Genomic DNA, 19,247 nt, shown 5'->3' with positions numbered 1-19,247 from the left:
CCCCTTTTTTCTATCCCTCTACACACTCCTTTTTCTCCTTTCTCTAAACAGACTATGTGGATAGAAAGAACAATGTACACAACTGCCTACTCATTCCCAGGCATCCTTAAATGGTTTGAAGTCAAACAGATTACAACGGTGAGTACTTTGTAGGGGTAGATTACAAGAGAGGTTTTGTATTTCAACATATAGAGAACATTTAGGATCAGATCTTTGGTCCATCAAGTTTAGGAGTGACCAGTGTAGATGTTCGCATCTCGTATTGTACCTGTCTGTACAGTTCTACGTGCTGGCAAAAAAAAAAAATTCCTGGATAATTGTAAGATATCATAGAAAAGAATTCTTTCCCTAATCCGAAGCACCTCATGCCACTTCACCCTTACAGCAGCTTATGTCATTCAAACAAATGCTTAAATCAGTGCCTAAAACTGAGGTAGGGTTGAGTTCCTTTATTTCTGTAGGTTACTGGCAGCAGAATATTCAGGGCCAGTCCTGTTCTATGATGTGCTGTCAGCCTCTGCCAGTCACTGATGGGTTGAAATTTGCATAGCAGGTAGCAGGTATTTCCTAACATTGCATTCAGCAGGTATCAGGGAAGATTTACAGTTGCGTATGTGTTTACCATTCAGGAAGAGATAAGCCCCTTGGAGAATGCCATTGAAACTATGGAGTTAACCAATGAGAAGATCAGCAACAGTGTCCAGCAGCATGCCTGGGACCGGGCCCTTCCTGTGCACCCACTCTCCATGCTTCTGAACGGCATTGTGGACCCAGCTGTCATGGGTGGATACACCAATTACGAAAAGGTCAGCTGGCTGCATTCAGAGCTTGTGCATCCTTCAGAATAGTTAAAATACCAGTTCTGCAGGTAGAGTTAGACCATGTCAGGTGAGTGAAGCAAGGCTTCTGCCACTGCTCAGCAGAAGACATGTTGTTGACACTCCTGTACTTTCTGCTGCGTTAGCAGTTCTTTCTGGAACTACTGCTCCGAGAGGATTTGGCACTGTGTAGTGGAACTGCTAGAAGTACTACAAGTGAAAAGCTCTGGGAGCCTGGTCCCAGAACTGTGGGCAGAGATGGATAAGAATGGACAATAGCCTGTGATTTAGGAGCAATGGGTTTACTTCCCTGCTTGTATTTACACCTTGGGCAAATCATTAAATCTGTGTTCTTTAGTTCCTCAGCTGTGAAATTCTCTTAGCCTTTTCCTTATCTGCTTATTATCAAAGAAGAAATGGTAAGAGCACAGGTAAAGGAGACAGGTTGGTTGGCCTGGAACTTGGGAGACCTGGCTCAGTTCCCTCCAGTGCCACAAGTGTTCTGTGTGGCCTGTGGTAAGTCTTAGCTTCTGTCTGGCTTGGGGATAGCAACACTGCCCTGCCTCACAGGGGCTTTGGGTGGAAAAAATATATTAAAGATTTGTAAGGGTTTCACATATTACTGTGAATTGCAGTACTATGCAGTACTAGCAAATTGATGCACGTATCTGGATTTTAATACTATAAAGTGATAGTGGTGAGACACACAGGGATTTTGAAAGCAGTTCCTGTCAGCTTTCAAAGTTATATTTTACCTAGGTAGAGCCATAGTAAAGAGAAGTCAGTTTGGAATAAGAACATATTTCTCTCCCTTCTTAGTTTTTACATTTGTTGGTGTGGCATATGTCTCTCTTCTTAATGATGTTGACCTTAATCACGTTGGCGCTTTGCCTCTCCATGTTGCAAGTCCTAAATAATGCCATTCCTTAGCCTGAAGATGACTCAGTATATGGTGCGAAAAACGTGCCTGATTTTCAAAAATGTTTGTCCTATGAGATGAAGCATAACTGTTAAAGAGGATTGGGTCACAATTATCCCCAGTGTAAATGTGCTGATTCCAGAGAGGTTGAACAGTCCACCAGGGATGAATCGGGACAAACATATTCTCATTTTATGAATTAAAGTTGACACTGAGTTCAGAATTATGAAAGTGGGAAAGCAGTTAAAATGAGGAAGCTTAGAGTAACTGTGACCACATCTGGAAGTACTCATTTTTAATTCATATTTTTCTACCTTGACTACGGATCAGCAGAGATTTTTGGTTTTTGCGGGCAGCTGGAATCTTGTGTTTAATTGTTTCCTTTGTAGTTGAAAGCCAAAAGACTGATTTGACTATGGGCCCTCTTTTTTTCATTTTAATAATTAAACACTCGGGAAAAATCTAATTGGGCTTAACTTTGCATTCTTTTCACAGGCTAAGCTCCTATTGACATCAGCAGGTGATTCATCTGTTTAGGAAGTTATCGCTAGGCCCATAAACCCTTGTGCACGCAGTTCAGTTAAGGGAACCCAGGTTGAAATAGGACAGAGCAACATGTTCAAAGTAGATGAAAAGTTTATTGAGTATTGTGCCTAGGTACTGTCTTAAAATTGCTTATCCCCTCAGCAGTAATCATAAATTTTGAGACTAAATTCAATCAATATTTAAATTAGTGGAATTTTGGTTCAAGGCTGCTGATCAGGACAGGACTCGAACATTTGCTCAATTTTATGCATATACTTGCTTTTAAAAATCAATGGAATTTAAGTACCTGCTTACCTTTTGGAGTAGAGGTACTTCACTGAACAAGGGTGTTACTAAAAATCTCAAGATCGTATTAACGGTGGAGTTGCTACTGATATATCCATTAAAAAAAACATTTACGGAACTATGCTGTCCTAGGTAGTCTGTTCTTTATATTGGGGCTTTGATTTTTCAACGTGGGGAAACACTGGCTTCTTCACCATTCTTTCACCAGTAGAGATATTTGTCTCTTGCTGTTGGTATCCTTGAGGACCAGAGCTGCTTAAAAATGATATCATCCTTAATGCTCTTCTCTTTGTTTTCAGGCCTTTTTCACAGAGAAGTATGTCCAAGAACACCCTGAAGACAATGATAAAATTGAATTGCTTAAACAATTAATTGCTTTACAGGTAATGTAATGGGACAGTGTGTGTGGTGTTTTTGCCCAATATTTTATTTTTGAGCACCACAAGGAGAAAAAATGTTATATGAGCAAATAGTAATGGTGTTATAGTAGTTAGTTACTTTAGGCAGTATTGTAGTGTAATGGCCATAATTGTCCAAAAGACTGAAGTAATGCTATAGAGCAGTCCACCAGTATTCTGGAATATACTGTCTTTTTTTTCAGGGAGGTGTTTCTTTTGCGTCTAGTTAAATACACATCCCCCTCTTTTTTTTCCCCCGTCTTAACTACAAAAAAGTTGGGGAGTTTGGTCTGTTGAAAAGTCTTGCAGTCTGAGCCACATAGCCTTGTGTGGCAATGAAAATCATGAAGGACATTTTAATGAAAAGTCTATCCCAGTAGAGGATCAACCTGTTCCATTTCTCCCAGTTCCCATTTCCATATGGTGGAACCAAGTCAGAGCTACTATTTTGGAGACTGAAGAAATGGCATCCCCATGTTTTATATAGTAAATACTACAAACATGCAATACAATGTGTATATAGAAAAAAAAGGAGGTAGGGCATGTGAATGTCAGAAAGAAAAAAAAAACAAAAAAACAAAAAAACTCCTACCTGATCCCTCCAGAAATCACCTTACATGCTGAAGCATGAAAGTTACCTTTTTTCATAGCAACCTTTGTTTCCTGGCATTTCGCTGCTGCTTTCAGATGCCACTGCTAGCAGAAGGGATTAGGATTCATGGTGAGAAACTGACTGAGCAGCTGAAGCCCCTGCATGACAGACTGACATCCTGCTTCAAAGAGCTGAAGAAGAAGGTGGAGAAGCTCTATGGTGTGATAACTCTGGTAAACGTGTCTTGTTTGTTTAGCATGGTACTTTAAAGAGACAAAACCAAATGCACCCTCAGACCTAGCATCTTCTCCCAGTGTGAATCTGAGCTCTGTTTAACATTCTCTGCAGCCTTCTTCCTTTACTGAGCGGAAGCAGAGCAGGTCGGGCTCTGTAGTGCTGCCCTACATCATGTCTTCCACACTGAGACGGCTGTCTATCACATCCGTGACTTCCTCTGTAGTCTCAACATCCTCCACCTCATCTGAGAGCACCTCCTCCAGGCCAGGATCAGATGGGTGAGTAGCCAGCCATTTAAAAATGTCATGTTTGAGGTGTAGAAATGCCTTTTATGAGTTTAGGCTATTTGAATATAATCTCATGGAAAGGTGTTTCCTAATGTCCTTTGAATTTTTAAGGTAAGATTTTATCTCGGTGGCAAATTATAAGATGACACAGATCTTAGATGGGACTTGCACATTTCCACAACCAGCTTACTCCTGAATCAGGCACAGCTGGTGAACTTGGGGATGGGTGGGGCGGGTGACATAGGTGGAGGGGGGAAAAAACGAATTTTGGAGGGGAGCTGAACGCAAGTGTGCCTGGAGGAGCTGCTGGGCTCCGATTGTCCCACGACCCAGCCTGGCCAGGGCCCCATTCACTATGAATGGAGCCCTGGCTGGGCCAGGTCATGGGACAATCGGAGCCCGGTAGTTTGTCTAGGGGCATGGTGCGGGAGAGCCAAAGGGGGAAAATGTGCCTTGGCTCTGCTGTGGTGCGTGCGGCAGCGTGGAGCCGGTCCTCCCCCTCCCCTGGATGAGCCACCCATGGTCCCATCCTGCTCCCCACTGGGGCCATGCAGCCACATATTGCAGCCCCAGCCCTGCCTAGCTCCCTCCCTACAGGGGCCTCAATCCCCTTCTCCCCCACTTGCCTGCTGGAGCTGCTCTGCAGGCTGCCTGGGGCCACGTGTATGTCTCTGCATGTGGCACCCCCTATCTTCTGCCTTCCTCCCAACAGCTCTTTACCTGGGCTGGGGCATCAGTACAGGCACCCTGCTGCTCACTTAAACAAGTGGTTATTTTGATCCATTCTAACTGTTGAAGTGTTTCTACTGCACATGAACCATTGGAGCGGTAAGGAGATAGCCCCAAGGTGCCTTAGTGCACATATGCGTAGTAGGCTGGACCAGCCTGCATAATCATGACATGATTGAACATGTCTTCTGAAACTGGTGGGGCAGCACCCTGTTGGCCTGCCGCCACTGTCCCGAACCAGTGATGTGTTTCAGCTAATTTGCTCTTCAAGCAGCATATCCACTAAGATGGCTCTGCTGCTTCCCATACCAGAGCTACTGTGCAGTGCAACTGGCCACAGAGGAAGTTGGGGCAGGTGGGTTTTGGGGGTCAACCAACCTGCTCCTTCCTCCATATCCAGTCTTGCATTGCACATACAGGTTGAGAGACACTGATTTAATCTGTTGATGCCCAAATTGCATCTGCAGCGAGCTTAGTCAGTCATGGAGCATTAGCTCTGCCTCTTTGTTTTCCAGCTGCAAAACAGCAGTAAAATAAGTTAGACAACTTAAATCCTGTCTGATGTGACTTGTCCACGTAAGTATTTGAAGCTGTAATTGCCACAGGGCCTAGGTGACTTAACCAAGGTCCTAAAGCACTTCCACGGCAGATCCCCGTCTCCCAACTCCCATTGCCCTATGCACTGGACCACGCTCCACTCCATGCGTAATGTATAACGTACTTGGATGGTCTTTCCTAAAGCATGAGAGTACCTTTTGGAGCATGAAAATCTTGTGCTCCTTACTCAATTTTGCACAGTAATCCCTTATATACAATAAAAGTTTATGGCCTGCTTGCAGATAGGGGAAGAAAAGACAAGGTAAATGCTAACAGCTTTTGTTTTGCTGTTTCTGCGTGGGCTGTAGATCCATTCTTGAGCCTCTCTTGGAAAGAAGAACTTCAACTGCTTCCAGGTCTGAGGAGCTGCCTGTCAAAGAAGATGGTGATAGCCGGATCAACAAGTTCAAGCGGAAGGACTGGAGTATTAGCAAGTCTCAGGTTATTGTGGAAAAGGAGCCAGACAATGACTTGACTTCCGAAATGGTAAAATCCTAGTACTGAAGTCCACAGTGAGTTGTTTGTGTTTCCTTTTCTTTCGCTCCTGCTTGTTGTTAGGATCTCTGTTTAATGCTAGGAGGGGTTCAAATACCAAAAGCCTTGGAAAGCAATTACTTTACTTTTGTTTGGAAAACTTGTCATGGGCCACACTGTGGTTTGACTTCAAGTAGACTTCAAAACTGAGGGAGTGAGTCTTCAGTTGGGGCCTACACCTTTCAAGTGCTCAGCAACCTCTCTCTCTCTCAAACGGAGGACAGTTCCAGGCAGCCAGCACCACTGCAGAATTGGTTCCTTTGTATTCACATAACCAGGTACATCTTAACCACTCAGAATTAGTTCTGCTTCTTGCCTACTGACTTACCTTGCAGAGGTGTGATAAGAATTTATTCTGCTTCTCAGAGGTAAGTAGGTCAGGTGCACTTCCCATCAAATATGGCTAAGAACTGTTTTCAGTTCAGGAGCTAGCTTAGGTATATATTTGGTACTGTGTAGGCATACCATAAGTGTTTCATGATCATTAATGAACAGACCTCTATGGCATCTCTGCGTGTATTTCCATTTTGAGTACTTCCATTTTGCAGAGGGACTTTCAAGGAAAGAAGAAAGACTTAAGTTTCCAAAAGTAGAATATTGGTGTCTTAAATCCCACAAGTACCCCTGAAAATCTTAGCAGAGATGTTGGGTAACATGAACCAAAGACATGTAGACAGCGTGTCCAAATTGACAACTGGACCCCAATTTCCAGAGTTCTGGACCTGTAGGATTCCTTGAGTAAAACCACTCTTCCTCTGTGGGAACAAAATGGAATGAGACCTGCAGTCCTTTAGATGGAATGACACACACAGTCACTCCCAGTCCTGCTTCCAAGGATTTTCCAGATGATTCACAGAACAGGTAGATCAAATACAGCCACTTTCTACTTTGAATTTTCTTTGACATAAAAAATGTCCTCCTTTAATGGATATATTGAGATGGTTTAAAAAGAACCCATTCTTGGGTGTCTACATAAGATGCTTTACTGCACAGTAGCACATGGTTAATGTGCAGTAGGCTATGCATCTATACTTCCACACACTTACTACGCAGTAAACTTGGCTAATCATGAGTAAATTTGCTACCTGCAAATGCAAGCAGCAAATTTTACTTGTGATTAGTTACTGTGCAGTAGTGCCTGCAAGTGATGGATTGTGCCCTGCCCCTGAGAACTGACCGCTGCCAGGTTGGGCTCCGCCATCAGAGCCCAGGCAGGAACTATGTACCCCTGCCCCAGCAGCAGGGAGCTCCAAGCCCCCTGCTCAGATGCTCGGAAATCATGGTGGGGGTGGGGGGCTGGGAGATCCTTATCTTCCAGCTCCTCAAACAAAGAACTGGATAAAAAGTGCAAGTGAAGAACTGGATAAGCAATGTTAAAAAGGATATTGCTATAGCCTACAGCACTAGTAGAGTGACAATGCTGATAAAATTTTCAGTGGGATCTTGTTAAGTATCAGTGGGTGTGTCTACACATACATTAGATCTGGGAGCAGTTTAATTCTGAGTAAATGCACCTGGGCAGATGTCTAAACATGCAGGGAAGAGGGAGCAGTTTGCTGCTAATGGCAGCAAACTACTCCTGCTTCCTGGGGCCCTGCAATGGGCCCCTGCCATCAACCCAAGGAGTTCTATGCTTCCCCTGAGTACTAGCTCAGGGGCTGGCAGGGAGAATCAGGCCAGGAGATGGCTGTCTTCTGGCTGGGGTGGGACATTGCTCCCTGGCCTTGGTGGGGCTGCCTGCTGCCAGGGCAGGGACAATGTCCCCCTACCCTGGCAGCAGGGAGCTCCTGGGCTTGGCTCCCTGATTGGGGCAGGAGACTTGGAAAGAGCTGCAGGGGAGGGACAGGTCCCAGCCCCCTGCCTTAATCTGCTGGTGGGGCAGCTAGCAGCTAGCCCCCAGCTTGGGAAGGGATTCCCCACCTGGGAAGGAGCTTGCTGCTAGTTGCCCCACTGGTGTGTCGGGGTAACTGAACACCGAGTGAATCGGGCCCCAAGGTCACGGTGGGCCGGGGTGGCCATTGGAATATGAACAGGTGGGATTAGCGGCGGTGGAGTGCGAGCTGTACGGGAAGTTTAAACAAAGATGATTTATTTACTCACGCTTGGGAAGCGGAGGCTCAGATATTTCTTCAGTTACAGTATAACGAGCAACAAAGGGGTCTGTTGGCCCACGGGGTTCACTAGCGAGCCCTTGCTTTCTACCCCCTGAGGGATAGGTGCAGCTGCCCACTAGCTAGTCCCAGGGCTGGTCAACAGCTCATGAACGGGATAACAAACAACAAAAACTGTAACGTAGCGAACCGAGGAACGGGGTCGTGACGCCAGTCCAAAAGACAGTCCGTAAGCCGAGGTCGGAGATGAGAAGCCAAACAGTCCCGTAACCGAGATCGAGAAGATGAGTCGCTCCACCCGCCGTCCGCAGCCTCTGCTCACAGGATCGTTCTCTCCCTGTGAGAGAGTCCCTGCAAAGGCAGCTTCTGCTCACAGGATCAAGCAGAGTCTCTCTTCCAAAACGCACACATACCACCTCACCACCCCCGGGTGGCAGCTCACAAACCTTTTATAAGAATTTAGTGGCCAATCAGAACACTCCTCATGGAGAAGTTTCTAGTCAAATTATATCATGCAGTCAGTGAACTGAGCATGCTTTACCTCATGCTCTGTGATTGACAAGCCTCCAGGTCACCCAGAGGGCACATACTAGGGGCCTGTCTGTAGTTTCAATTCCCTGTAATGGCAGCACCAAACTTAAGATTTTTCTTTGACATGGTGGATGGGGCAGAGGGCTGGGACCTGCCCCTGGGGCAGGGGCAGGGGCCTGGACTCGATGATCTTCCAAGGTCCCTTCCAGCCCTAATGTCTATGAAATCTATGACCTGCCCCACCCCTGCAGCTCTTTCTAAGCCTTATGCCTCTATTAGCTGGTCAGGGCACGGGGCTGAGACTTGCCCCTGACCGGAACAGTTCCCAGCCCTCACTTCATGATGATCACAGGGTGGGAGCTGGGGTGTCTGTTCCCTGTTCAGCTTTGTGATCGTGGGATTCCCTGCCCAGCCAGGGGCTCGCTGCTAGCTGCCCCACCAGTGGATCAGGGCAGGGGGCTGGCACCTGTCCCCCCCCCCCCCCACAGCTCTTTCCAAGTCCCCTGCCTTAATCAGGGGGATAGGCCCAGGAGCACCCTGCTGCCAGGGGAGGGGGACATTGTTCCCTCCCTCCAGTGACCAGGAGACGGCTGTCTCCTGGCCCTGTTCTCCCTGCCAGCCCCTGGGCTAGTACCCAGGAGGAGTCTAGAGCTTCCCCCTGGTGGTGGCAGGGGCCCATTGCAGGGCTCCAGGAAACGGGAGTAGTTTGCTGCCATTAGCAGTTTGCAGCAAATTGCCCCTACTTTCCTGCACGTGTAGACGCCTGCCCGGGAGCATTTGCTTGCAAGTAAATTGCTCCTGGATCTAATGAACGTGTGGACCCATCCACTAATGCTTGCTAAGATCCTGTTGAAAATGTTAGCAGCTTTGCTTCTTTCCTAGTGTTGTAGGCTATGGCAATATCCTTTTTGACACTGCTTATCCAGTTCTTTGCTTGCACTTTCATGTTTCACCTGAATGCACCTTTCTCTCCTGTATGTGGCTGTTCTGGTGCATGTTGATGCCCTTTTGACAGGTTTGGTTATTCGATATGTGTGCAGCAACCTTGCCAACTTCCAAAGGTTTTGTTTACTCTGTTTTCCCTCAGTGCGCGTCGGGAAAAGCGCAGAGGCCAAAGAGTCTTCAATTAGGAGACAACAGATTGACACTGCTTCAGGATTCCTCACTCCAGCAGTCAGCACCACTCAGTCCACCAGCGATCACTCCCAAAACCCTGAGAACCCAAAGTAAGTCCTGTAGCATTGCAGCTTGCTTTCCACTTCTGTCTGCACAGGGTCTGTGATGAAAGAAATTACCCTATATTTGCAGAGATAGCTTTACAGCTCTCTGTGCTAGTGCCAACTTTAAAGATTGCTGCAAGGAGAGGGAGACGCTAGTATAAAAGTTTATTGAAAGAAATCTTGATTTCCTGTTTGCGTTGTTAATGTGCTTTGTGTTGCCATGTGTCCTCAAATAACGTTGGCCTATTACATGCAACACATTAAATTGTAATTAAACTTTTCATTAACGATGATTTTGAACCACTGGGCCTAAGCCAGGCCCGGGCCTCAGCCTAGTTTTCCATGATTTGAGGGAACAGATGTTGTTCATTAAGCATCTGAGTGAATTACCAGCACAAATTTTTGCGGGCACCTGCAGAATCGGAGGAGGCCTCTGAAAATTGGGCCCAGTGACTCTATCACAATAGCATGTGTTTGGTTTGTAGAGCCAGCTCCCCTTCTCTCTTACACCAGAATAAACTAGGACAATGCCAGGGAAGTCAGTAAATTTTGTGAGAACCAAACTAGTCCAAAAGACTTCTTTTCAAACAGGTTTCTGGTTAAAAGTGTTGGCCAAGGCTGCACTCTTTTTCTTTCTAATCAGAAAATTTCAGGTTCCAATTAGTTCTTCAGCACTGTCTTGTGACAATATACTTCATAAGGAAACATAACTAGGTTTCTGTGATTTCATCTGGTACATTAAAAGTGGTTGAGAGAGAAGAATTTTCTCTTAATAGGTTAGGCAAGTTGCTTCTGCTTCAAATGAAATGCAGTTATACGATATAAGGTAAAAGTATAACAAAAGGCCCATTATTAAAGACTTTCCCAATTCCTTGATGTGTTTCTTGGATCTTCTGCTTTATACCGTGTTTAAAAGGGAGAGAGGTTTACATTTGAGGGCTGAGTTTCCTCTTACACTGAAAAAAAAACAAGAATAACTTTGCTGAAGTCTGAGGTAACCCAATCTAAAGCCTGTATGGAAAGAGAATTAGAGCATTTTTTCTCAAATGCTGAGAGGCTGGATTATAGAGGCATCTTGAGCCTCTGATTCAGTATGTAATTCAGATGAGAGAATTTGAAAAACATTTTCAGGACAAAAGTCACAAGATGTTGAATTATGAGAGGTATGTGAAGCGAATCCAAAAACTTGCAGAGCAAAAAAGCATTGTCACTGGTAGTGGGATAACTCCCCAGAAATTCTTCAGAAGTTTGAATTCTTCTCTAGCCTGTCAGTAGGAGTTAAAAATCAAAGTGACTTCTCAGATGAAAGCCAAAGCAGAAAGGAAACCCCTCTGAACATTTCAGCTGCGATAATGGATTCAATTTTCTGTTCTCCCAGGCATGCATTTTTCACATGGGTTTACATTCATGTTCTGAACATAGAAAATTTCTGGGCCTTTTGAAGTTAGGGGAATTTCAACTGGGATTCCAGTCTGACACATCTGTTTAGGTTTATCTGCTAAAATACTAAGAGACCTGTTAGCAGCGTTAGAGCACCAAACAAAACAGAATGATACTCCTTTAAAAATCATATGTGGTCAGCCCTGTTCCATACCCCCCCAGCAGCTTTCCTTGTCTCTCAATTGTTTTTGTTTGTTTATTTTAATTATTTCTAGGTTTTCCCTCACTGCAGGCTGATGGACTGGCAGCTGCTAACTTTCAGAGCACCCCACCCCCACCTCCACCCAAAAGCAAACCCTATGAGAATAGCAACCCAAGAAATTCTACGGAGGTAAGGAAATTGGAGCTGACACTTTTTTGGAAGCCTATTCTTGAGAAAGCAGCACCAGTGGACTTTTCCAAGCTGCTTTTAGGGTGGTGCTACTTGAAACTTGTCTAATCAGTTTACTGGTTCACTTTCTGAAACCACAAGAGAGCAAGAACTTTTCCGTTTAAAGGGAAGACAATCAAGCCTGTCCCCTTCTTCAGCTGAAAGGGATGCAGTTTCCTTCCTTAAGCAAAGTCTTCTGTATACAATAATGTATTTCCCTTTTTTATTGAAAACACAAACCAACCTGATGGCTTTAGTTAGCATGTTAAATATCACAGCATTCTTCATTACTTGAGAGTGAAAATTTCTAGTCTAAGATTTTTTTCATATGCAAATTAGGTTACTTGCAAATGTCCCCCCACCCCAAATGTGCTATGCTGGAAGAAGCAGTGTGTTGCTTTAGCTTGGCCCTGCAACATCTGTAAAGTTTAGGCACTTCAGTGGGGCTTTCTGGTGCTTTTAGCTAAAGCTGATTCAATCAGCTATTACATAAAAGCACCAAAAAAGCCCCACTCAAGTTACCTGATCTCTACAGATGTCGGGCGACCTGGATTGAAGTAACACACTGCATCTTCTGGGCATGTGTGGGGCTCAGCATGGGAAAGCCTTTTTTTTGGGGGGGGGGAAGAGGGGGAGTTAACGTCTGCAAAAAGCCTTTATGATTCTCATGCCTCATCTTTTTGTGTCCCTAACTCTAGGATACTTTGAATGTGTCTGATTTTTTTCAAAGGGTGAGAGCCTGTCATGTTCTGAGAACAGATGCCCCATTTGTAACGATTGTGGCCATGATCCAAGTCACCATCTCACTGGGGCATTATAGTCTTACTTCACATCTATGTTACTGTTAGATCTTGTATTGCAAAAGATCCCTAAATGATTTTCAAGTCTAACGTGCAAATATCCCAGCTATGGATAAGAGTCAGTTTGTCCACCACTGAAATGTTGCTTCTTTAAATCCTCACCCAGTCTGACTCGACTCAGCTTCTGAAATGGGGCTGTATTACCGTGCTAGGTAATGCGATGGCAAAAAATATACGAACTCCATGGATGCTCTGGGAGTTGTTGGTTCCAGAGGATTAATAAAGAGCTGCCTTCCCTTGAGTATTGTAAGAAAACTAATTACTAGCATGCTCTTGATCACTTCATTGTCATTGACCTTGGCCTGCAGCCAAATCGGACTGACTCAGAGGCCCATAAAGAAACATTGTAAAAGTATTTTCCAAAGAGCTTCAGCACACTATTATGTGAGAACCCCTCCCCTGTTAATTAGTCTTGAAATCCAGGCATTGGGGCTGAGCAAAGGGAGAACATATGCTGTCTTGCTCATCCAGCCTTCTTTTGAGTATGTTTGTTCAAAAATGCGCCCCTTGGCACACCACTTAAAGTAAAGCATAAAATCAGAAGAAACCACAAGTGCAGATTTGTGCAGAAATAAAGTCTTTAAAATCCCACCTGTTTGTGCAGCAAGGGGCGTGGCTTTCTCTACAGGCACATGTAGTTGGATTTTTTTTGGTTCTGTGCAGTATGTCAAGTCATTTGTACCATTCTGATTTATTGGCATTTTATATCTTCTTGATCCTCCCTGTACTTGAGTAAGTGCCTATGCAAGGTGAAGTTCAGTGGAAAATCAGGAAAATTTACCCATCATGACACATTGTAAGGCTCCAGTATTGTGCAAGTAGTATTGTTCCCATATTACAAATAGAAAAAGCCGTGGCAGAAAGGGAACTGACTTTTCCAAGGTCAGACAGCAGTCGGAAGCAGAACTGAAATTTATCTATCTGCAAACCCCTACTGTAAGAAGACCAAGCTTTATTTCCACTGTCTGGGAATGTGTATTTGCTTATTTGCCGCTCATTGCTTATATCTGGCACTGGAAAACACTGCATGCAGTAGATTTCAAGGCTTTAATCCTGAAATGAACAGCAGGGAATGCAGCCTCTTCTAGAGGTATGTCATCTGGCTCAGCAGCCGTCCTCAACTTTCTGGTTATGGGTTTTATCTTCTCAGGTTGCCCCACCACTGCCCAGCAGACGTGAAGTCAAACCTCCCCCTCCACCTCCGAAGGCAAGAAAATCCAGCGTCCTCTCTTCTGAGCAGGGACTGCAATGAGGATTAGCACTCTTCTGCATGCTCTTTAGCACCTTGATTGAAATGGCTGCTTTCTTTTTATTGACATGTGTTGGGTTTCTCCAGCTATAAAGATGGGCAATTTGGCTTTCCTTTCCTGTCCCTTCCCTGGAAGTTTTCCTGTAGGTAATTGCAAAATAAGCCGTTTGAACTAAGTATATTTTAAATTTCCAACCTTCCAATTTTACCTACACAATTGAGGCACTAACCTTTGGAGAATCTCCCAGTTTTAAAATGGAGGCTATGTGAGCAGGAGCTAAGAAACTGCTCAGGCTGGTTTTCTTGTTTTTTGCCACTAATATGAATTCAGCAGCGCCAGCATCTAGAGCTGCTCCACTGGTACAAAACATGACGTGCATCAGTGTGCACATCAAGGTAAGTCGCATCAGTGCAATACCTTCTGTATATTTTTGCTGCATGTGTACATTACAGCCTCACAATTGTGCAGCTACAATGGTGCAAAAACCGAAAATGTAGAAAAGCCTTAATTCATATGAAATGGATGGCAGCCTTCCCTATCTGCAAAATGCAGCCCATCAAGGCAGCAGGTGTCTGCATGGGATGCCATGACTCCATTCAAGTTGCTTCCTGGAGTTTTGATTGCATGCCGAGATCTAATGGAAGCATCAACTGAGCATCACCTGCCTGAACCAGGCATTGCTGTAGATCACTCCTGTGTTTTAAGAATGATGGGAGAATTGCCAGTCCTGCTCCAAAAATAGAGGTAGCTCACTCCCAATGGAGAGTACAGGTTCACCACTTCTCTTCATACTTTGGCTGTTGATTGTTCACTTAATACTGCAGTGCAGTTGAAGCTTGCCTTGAATGCTGCTGTCTACCAACCTGTACGCACACTGGGACTTTGTACACCATTTAGTTGATTTTAACAACTAAGTAGTGGTGTAAGTTTTCACTCCCATGACACAAATTACTTTAGGATCAGCTGAGGTGAAGTTGTTATAAGCATCTCATGAAGATGACTGGGGTGGGGGGCAGGGATTATGGGGGCAAGGCTGTACATTATGAATTTTGAAGTTAGCAGATGCAAAAGTGGGCTTGGAAGAATGTGAATTAAACTCTTGACCAAAAAGCTTCAAATCCAGGTGGTCACAAATACACTTCCCTTTACAGCACCCAATTATTGCAACACTCCGACCACTGTGCCTTTTTGTCCTGCAGTTTACATTGTGCTTTGTCTGCTAAACACCTGACCAAACTAAGTCATGGTTATTACTGGGATGGACATGAAAGACTTGGCAGTGTAATCTTATGCATTTTAATACCCTGGATTACTCCAACTTTGTGTTCTTTGCTGACTTGTGCAGTTAAAGGATGTTTTGTGGAATCTGCTCTAATTCCTCTCATAATTCATTCCACTTTGTTGTTTTTTAGTGTGCGTCAGCAGCATTCTTTACATTCCTCTGAAATAAAGAAAATAGGTTTTTTATAATGTAATTCATGCAAAAATAGATGTTCCAAATTAGTAGAATTATAGTTATTTCCTGTAGGTTGTACAGTGGCTGGCAGACTTATCAACGTGCAATAGAAGCATTGATCTCCTTATTCATGGATCAAATGGACTGTAGATTCACTTGGCTTCCACAGCTGGACTGTCCTGGTGACTGAAGTTTATGAATAAAACCCTGAGTCTGTTAAAGCCTATAGGACTTCAGCTATTTGACTTGACTGGTACCAGGATTTCACCCTTTTTTTGATTTAACACCAGTAGCATTGACAGATTGATTTGCACTTTGTGAGGTCTAAGCTAAAATAGCGACTTGTTTCTGAAGTTGTTTGGTGGTTTCTTGGGCTGAAACTCACCTAAGCAAAGGGCTAGCATAAAGCTTGTGGAGCACTTCAGTTGCGATGAATTTTAAGGTCAGTTTTGTCTTTCGAAATGCATGGTAGTCTTTCTGCTCCGTAGGATCCAGAGGAACAACAGATGGGAGTAGATTTTTTTTTGTTGTGCTGAGCTGCCTATTGTAGAATTGATGCTTAGGGACACTTTTTAAAATCTTCATAATTAAAAGCTTTCTTTGTACACCTTGAAGTCGGAGCTGCCAGTTTCTGCCGCGTTCACAGGCAGCTTAAAAGCCAACAGAGTTTTATTTTCTAATTTATAAGGAGGAGTCGTTCACTCTGTTCTTAGGCAGAATGCTTGCCACGTCACCCTGCCCAGTATCCTGTTTATAAACATTTCTGTTGTACTCCGTGAGTTCTTTCCACCGATGTACTCAAGGGAAGGAAAAAAAAACCCAGTCACTGAATAACTGTTGTTCCTCTTTCATTTCAGAATCTCAGAAAAAAATCTCAGAGAGGGGCCAGCTAAGGAGTTAGGATCTATATATTTATCCAGCGTTTAGGAGTATACGGATCCTTGATATAGGTTTGGGTGTTTATTCCTAATCCTTAATTGATCTCAGTTAAATTAAAACAGTTTGCACCAGATGAGGATCTGGCCTATAGATTTGTAATAGTCTGATCTCCATCTCAAGTCTGGCAATATATACTGTGTATTGTTGCACACAACGTGTAGTTTTCCCCTCTGAATCAGCCTCATAAAGTTGAGGTGTGTGTATTAAGCGGGGAAGCTGATCTCTCTGACTGGGATAGAAGCACCCTGCTTTGATTCCCAGTCCCCCGTGCAGCAGCTGGTGCATTACGGTTCAGGCAGCTGAAGGAGGGCCTTGTTACACCTTATGCTGTGAGCCACATAAAAGTTGATCAGTGTTAGTGCTACCTTTGGAGTTTGGAGCAGTCGCATCCTTAGTCTACAAACCTTCTCTGACTGTCCCTCAGCTGCCGAAGTGTGACTTGTCACTAGGGGCATCTATACTCATGTTCTGGTATGGTGGGAGGCGCTTTTAGTCCCGCTCACTGTGAGGCTGGGGGTGGGGGGCAGCGGGTCAGGAGTGAGGGGCACCATGTGGGGACTGGCCTTCAATGTTTACAAATGGGTCGTGGTCTGAACAAAGTTGAGAGCTGCCGCCCTTGATGCCTGGTGAGCAGGGGCAGGACTAGGAGCGCTAGCCGAGTTGCCACTTAAGGGCTTGTGAGCCGGGACAGGTTTCTGTCCCTGCTGTACAGGTGGGGGTGAGAGCTACCTGGGGACTTCAATCTGTGCAGCAAATCTGTGGGAAGTGGCATACCTTAATTGTTCAGGGGCTCTCAGTTATGCCCTGGCATAACTTTGAGCTGCATAACAAGTGCTTAAAATCACTTTAAGGGGTGTAGGTTGTAGCCCTGTTGGTCCAAGGACTAAGGTTAGGGTGTGTATCATATCACGGGACATATTGTTTGCGAGATAATACAGTTACTCCATTGACATGAATTGAGATGAAGCTGATTTGCACTGGGGAAGTGAGAGTAAGCTTGCAAAAAGGTGAATTAGTGAGACACTTTTGGGATGTGGAGTTTTTCTCTTCTGAGTAGTAATTAGGCTTGCTAACCCTAACTTTCATGATGGTACTGCAGTCTGATCCTGCAGCTTCTGGAAAGCTTTTCTGACCTTGAATAAAGCTTGTATTGTGATTTACACAGTGCCTGAGACAAGTGTTTCCTCCTGTCCTGATCTTTGCTTAAAACATGTTCATTTTGTTTTTAATACTTAGGGACTAAATGATAATTTTAAGAAGTGTCAAACTTGTTTCCTGTTTTAAAGTGTTCAGTTATTACCTCTGAACTAAATGGAATGAAGGACTCATTAAAAGCAGTTACGGTTAGAAGAATGACTGTGAAATTGGCATTTCAAAACCTTCTCAAAATGAATGGGAATATTTTTCATTCGCTTCCATGAATACTGGATCATACTAATAGACATTCTTATCTTCCTGCCAATTCCTACTGCTTCTTGTGGGACAGTATTTAATATGTTCACTGTCCAGTGCTCTATATTTTTCCCTTCTGTTATTTCAGCCATAGCTTCCATTTATACCTGCTCCATTATTTTTTCAAGTAGTAGAGTTAGTAGACTTCAAGAATGCACCGAATGGTTTTGTATATCTTCCTGAGAGACTGATCCCAGGATCACTGGGTGAGCTTTGGGTCAGACCCATAGTCATCACTTATCCAAAGGTGCATGTCGGTTATGACAACTTTTTAGTTGTGTTCCATACATTAATTTCACTCACCTCCCTTGATTTACGTTTGTCGTGCTATACAGTCAGCCTCTTTTTTTAGCATAGTTTGTAGATTGCCAGAGGTCACTTTAAAAACTTTTGGTTCTTCTGAGCCTTTCAGAGAACTGAATTGCACATTCCATCTGTCCGGGTTTGTGCATCTCTTTTGTCGCATGGTATTGGAGTGACTGCATCAAAATCCTGTCAGCCAAGTCTTGAGCTGACTTCCTATTTGTTGCTATGATTTTTCAGTGTTGTGGGGGAGCTGGATTTACTTGAAGAGTGTGGCACTCTTTATCTTACCTGTCACACGTGCTGCAGATTTTGCGAAGATCTGAATTGGGAACATCTCTAACTGTAAAGCTAGATCATCATTTGGTTAAAATTTAGCGGATCCACTGAAATCACTACTGAGGATAAGACGTATAATATTAAAAAACATTTACCATGGCGCTAATGCAGACTTTTTTGTACCATAATCACTCCTGCTCATGCTGCCCAAACTAGTGTCATTACTTCATTGAAAAACAGAAGCCGTTGGAACCTAAACAAAGCCCTTTTCACGAGAGCAGTGTTCTCGCAATTAATTTTTGTTCAGACTGGAACAATTTTATCTTCTCTAATAGGTTTTTTGGCTTCTGTTTGATTCCGGGTAAAAGCAAAAACTTGCAGAAGATGCTTCTGTGTTGTTTCTTGGATGGCTGTATAAACAGATTGTATTCATTAAAAGGTCATATCAGATTCACATCACAAAACAAGTTGGAGACATTTTAGAAGTCGCACTGTAGTCACATCACATATGCTGTAGCGCACAGAGTACTGTCTGACGGGCTGCTGCCTTCTCCAGGGAAATCTTTGAAAACCTTTCTGGACATCTTGACCACGTTTCACCCTTTCTCTCTGGTGCATCATGGTACTTGTCAGATCCACATTGTTTTTGGAAATCGACATTGCTTGACTGGAAAACCTCGGGGTTTTCTTTTCTTTTTAGCTTGGAAGCAGTCTCTTCCTGCTATTCCTAGTCCATATGCACATGCGCACCTACTGAAGGGCCTGATCCTGAAGTCCTGATTTAAGCAAAACTCAGTGCAGTGAACATTTTTGCCTGAGTGAGGGGTCCAGATCTAGTCCTGAGTGAGTAGTGTGATTGTGTCAGTGTGGGTTTATCTGTTTACCTGCCATGCTTACATGGAGCTGCTTTGCAAAACCCAGGAGTCTTTTGAGAACAAGATGGTTACAGTGTTAAGTTGCTTCTTGTTCTTGATAAAGTCAGTGGGAAATATTAACCTCTACTAAAATGTTGCAGTTTCTCTGCTCTGAGTAAATTAGAGGGCTCTACGGACATCAAGTATTACTATCTCTGATCAGTTTAGCTCAGGCCTAGT

General features: G+C 44.1%; 1 protein-coding gene across 1 annotated transcript in view; it reads left to right on the top strand.

Annotated features, from left to right (window-relative positions):
- The window catches only part of DOCK5 (dedicator of cytokinesis 5), a 122,217-nt gene extending 107,254 nt beyond the window's left edge, over positions 1-14,963 (top strand). Inside the window, exons 43-51 of the mRNA XM_019504075.1 lie at positions 52-138; positions 630-806; positions 2,868-2,951; positions 3,654-3,791; positions 3,907-4,073; positions 5,717-5,894; positions 9,672-9,810; positions 11,460-11,575; positions 13,625-14,963. Coding sequence (XP_019359620.1) covers positions 52-138; positions 630-806; positions 2,868-2,951; positions 3,654-3,791; positions 3,907-4,073; positions 5,717-5,894; positions 9,672-9,810; positions 11,460-11,575; positions 13,625-13,726 — 1,188 coding nt within the window. The 3' untranslated portion in view covers positions 13,727-14,963. The remainder of the gene's footprint in view (positions 1-51; positions 139-629; positions 807-2,867; positions 2,952-3,653; positions 3,792-3,906; positions 4,074-5,716; positions 5,895-9,671; positions 9,811-11,459; positions 11,576-13,624) is intronic.
- The last annotated feature ends 4,284 nt before the right edge of the window (positions 14,964-19,247 follow it).

The sequence above is a fragment of the Gavialis gangeticus genome, unplaced genomic scaffold (genome assembly GCF_001723915.1).
Source record: "Gavialis gangeticus isolate Ggan-Ray unplaced genomic scaffold, GavGan_comp1, whole genome shotgun sequence".
Classification (NCBI taxonomy): Eukaryota; Metazoa; Chordata; order Crocodylia; family Gavialidae; genus Gavialis; species Gavialis gangeticus.
The sequence above is the reverse complement of the archived record's forward strand: the minus strand, read 5'-3'. Positions and strand labels throughout refer to the sequence as shown.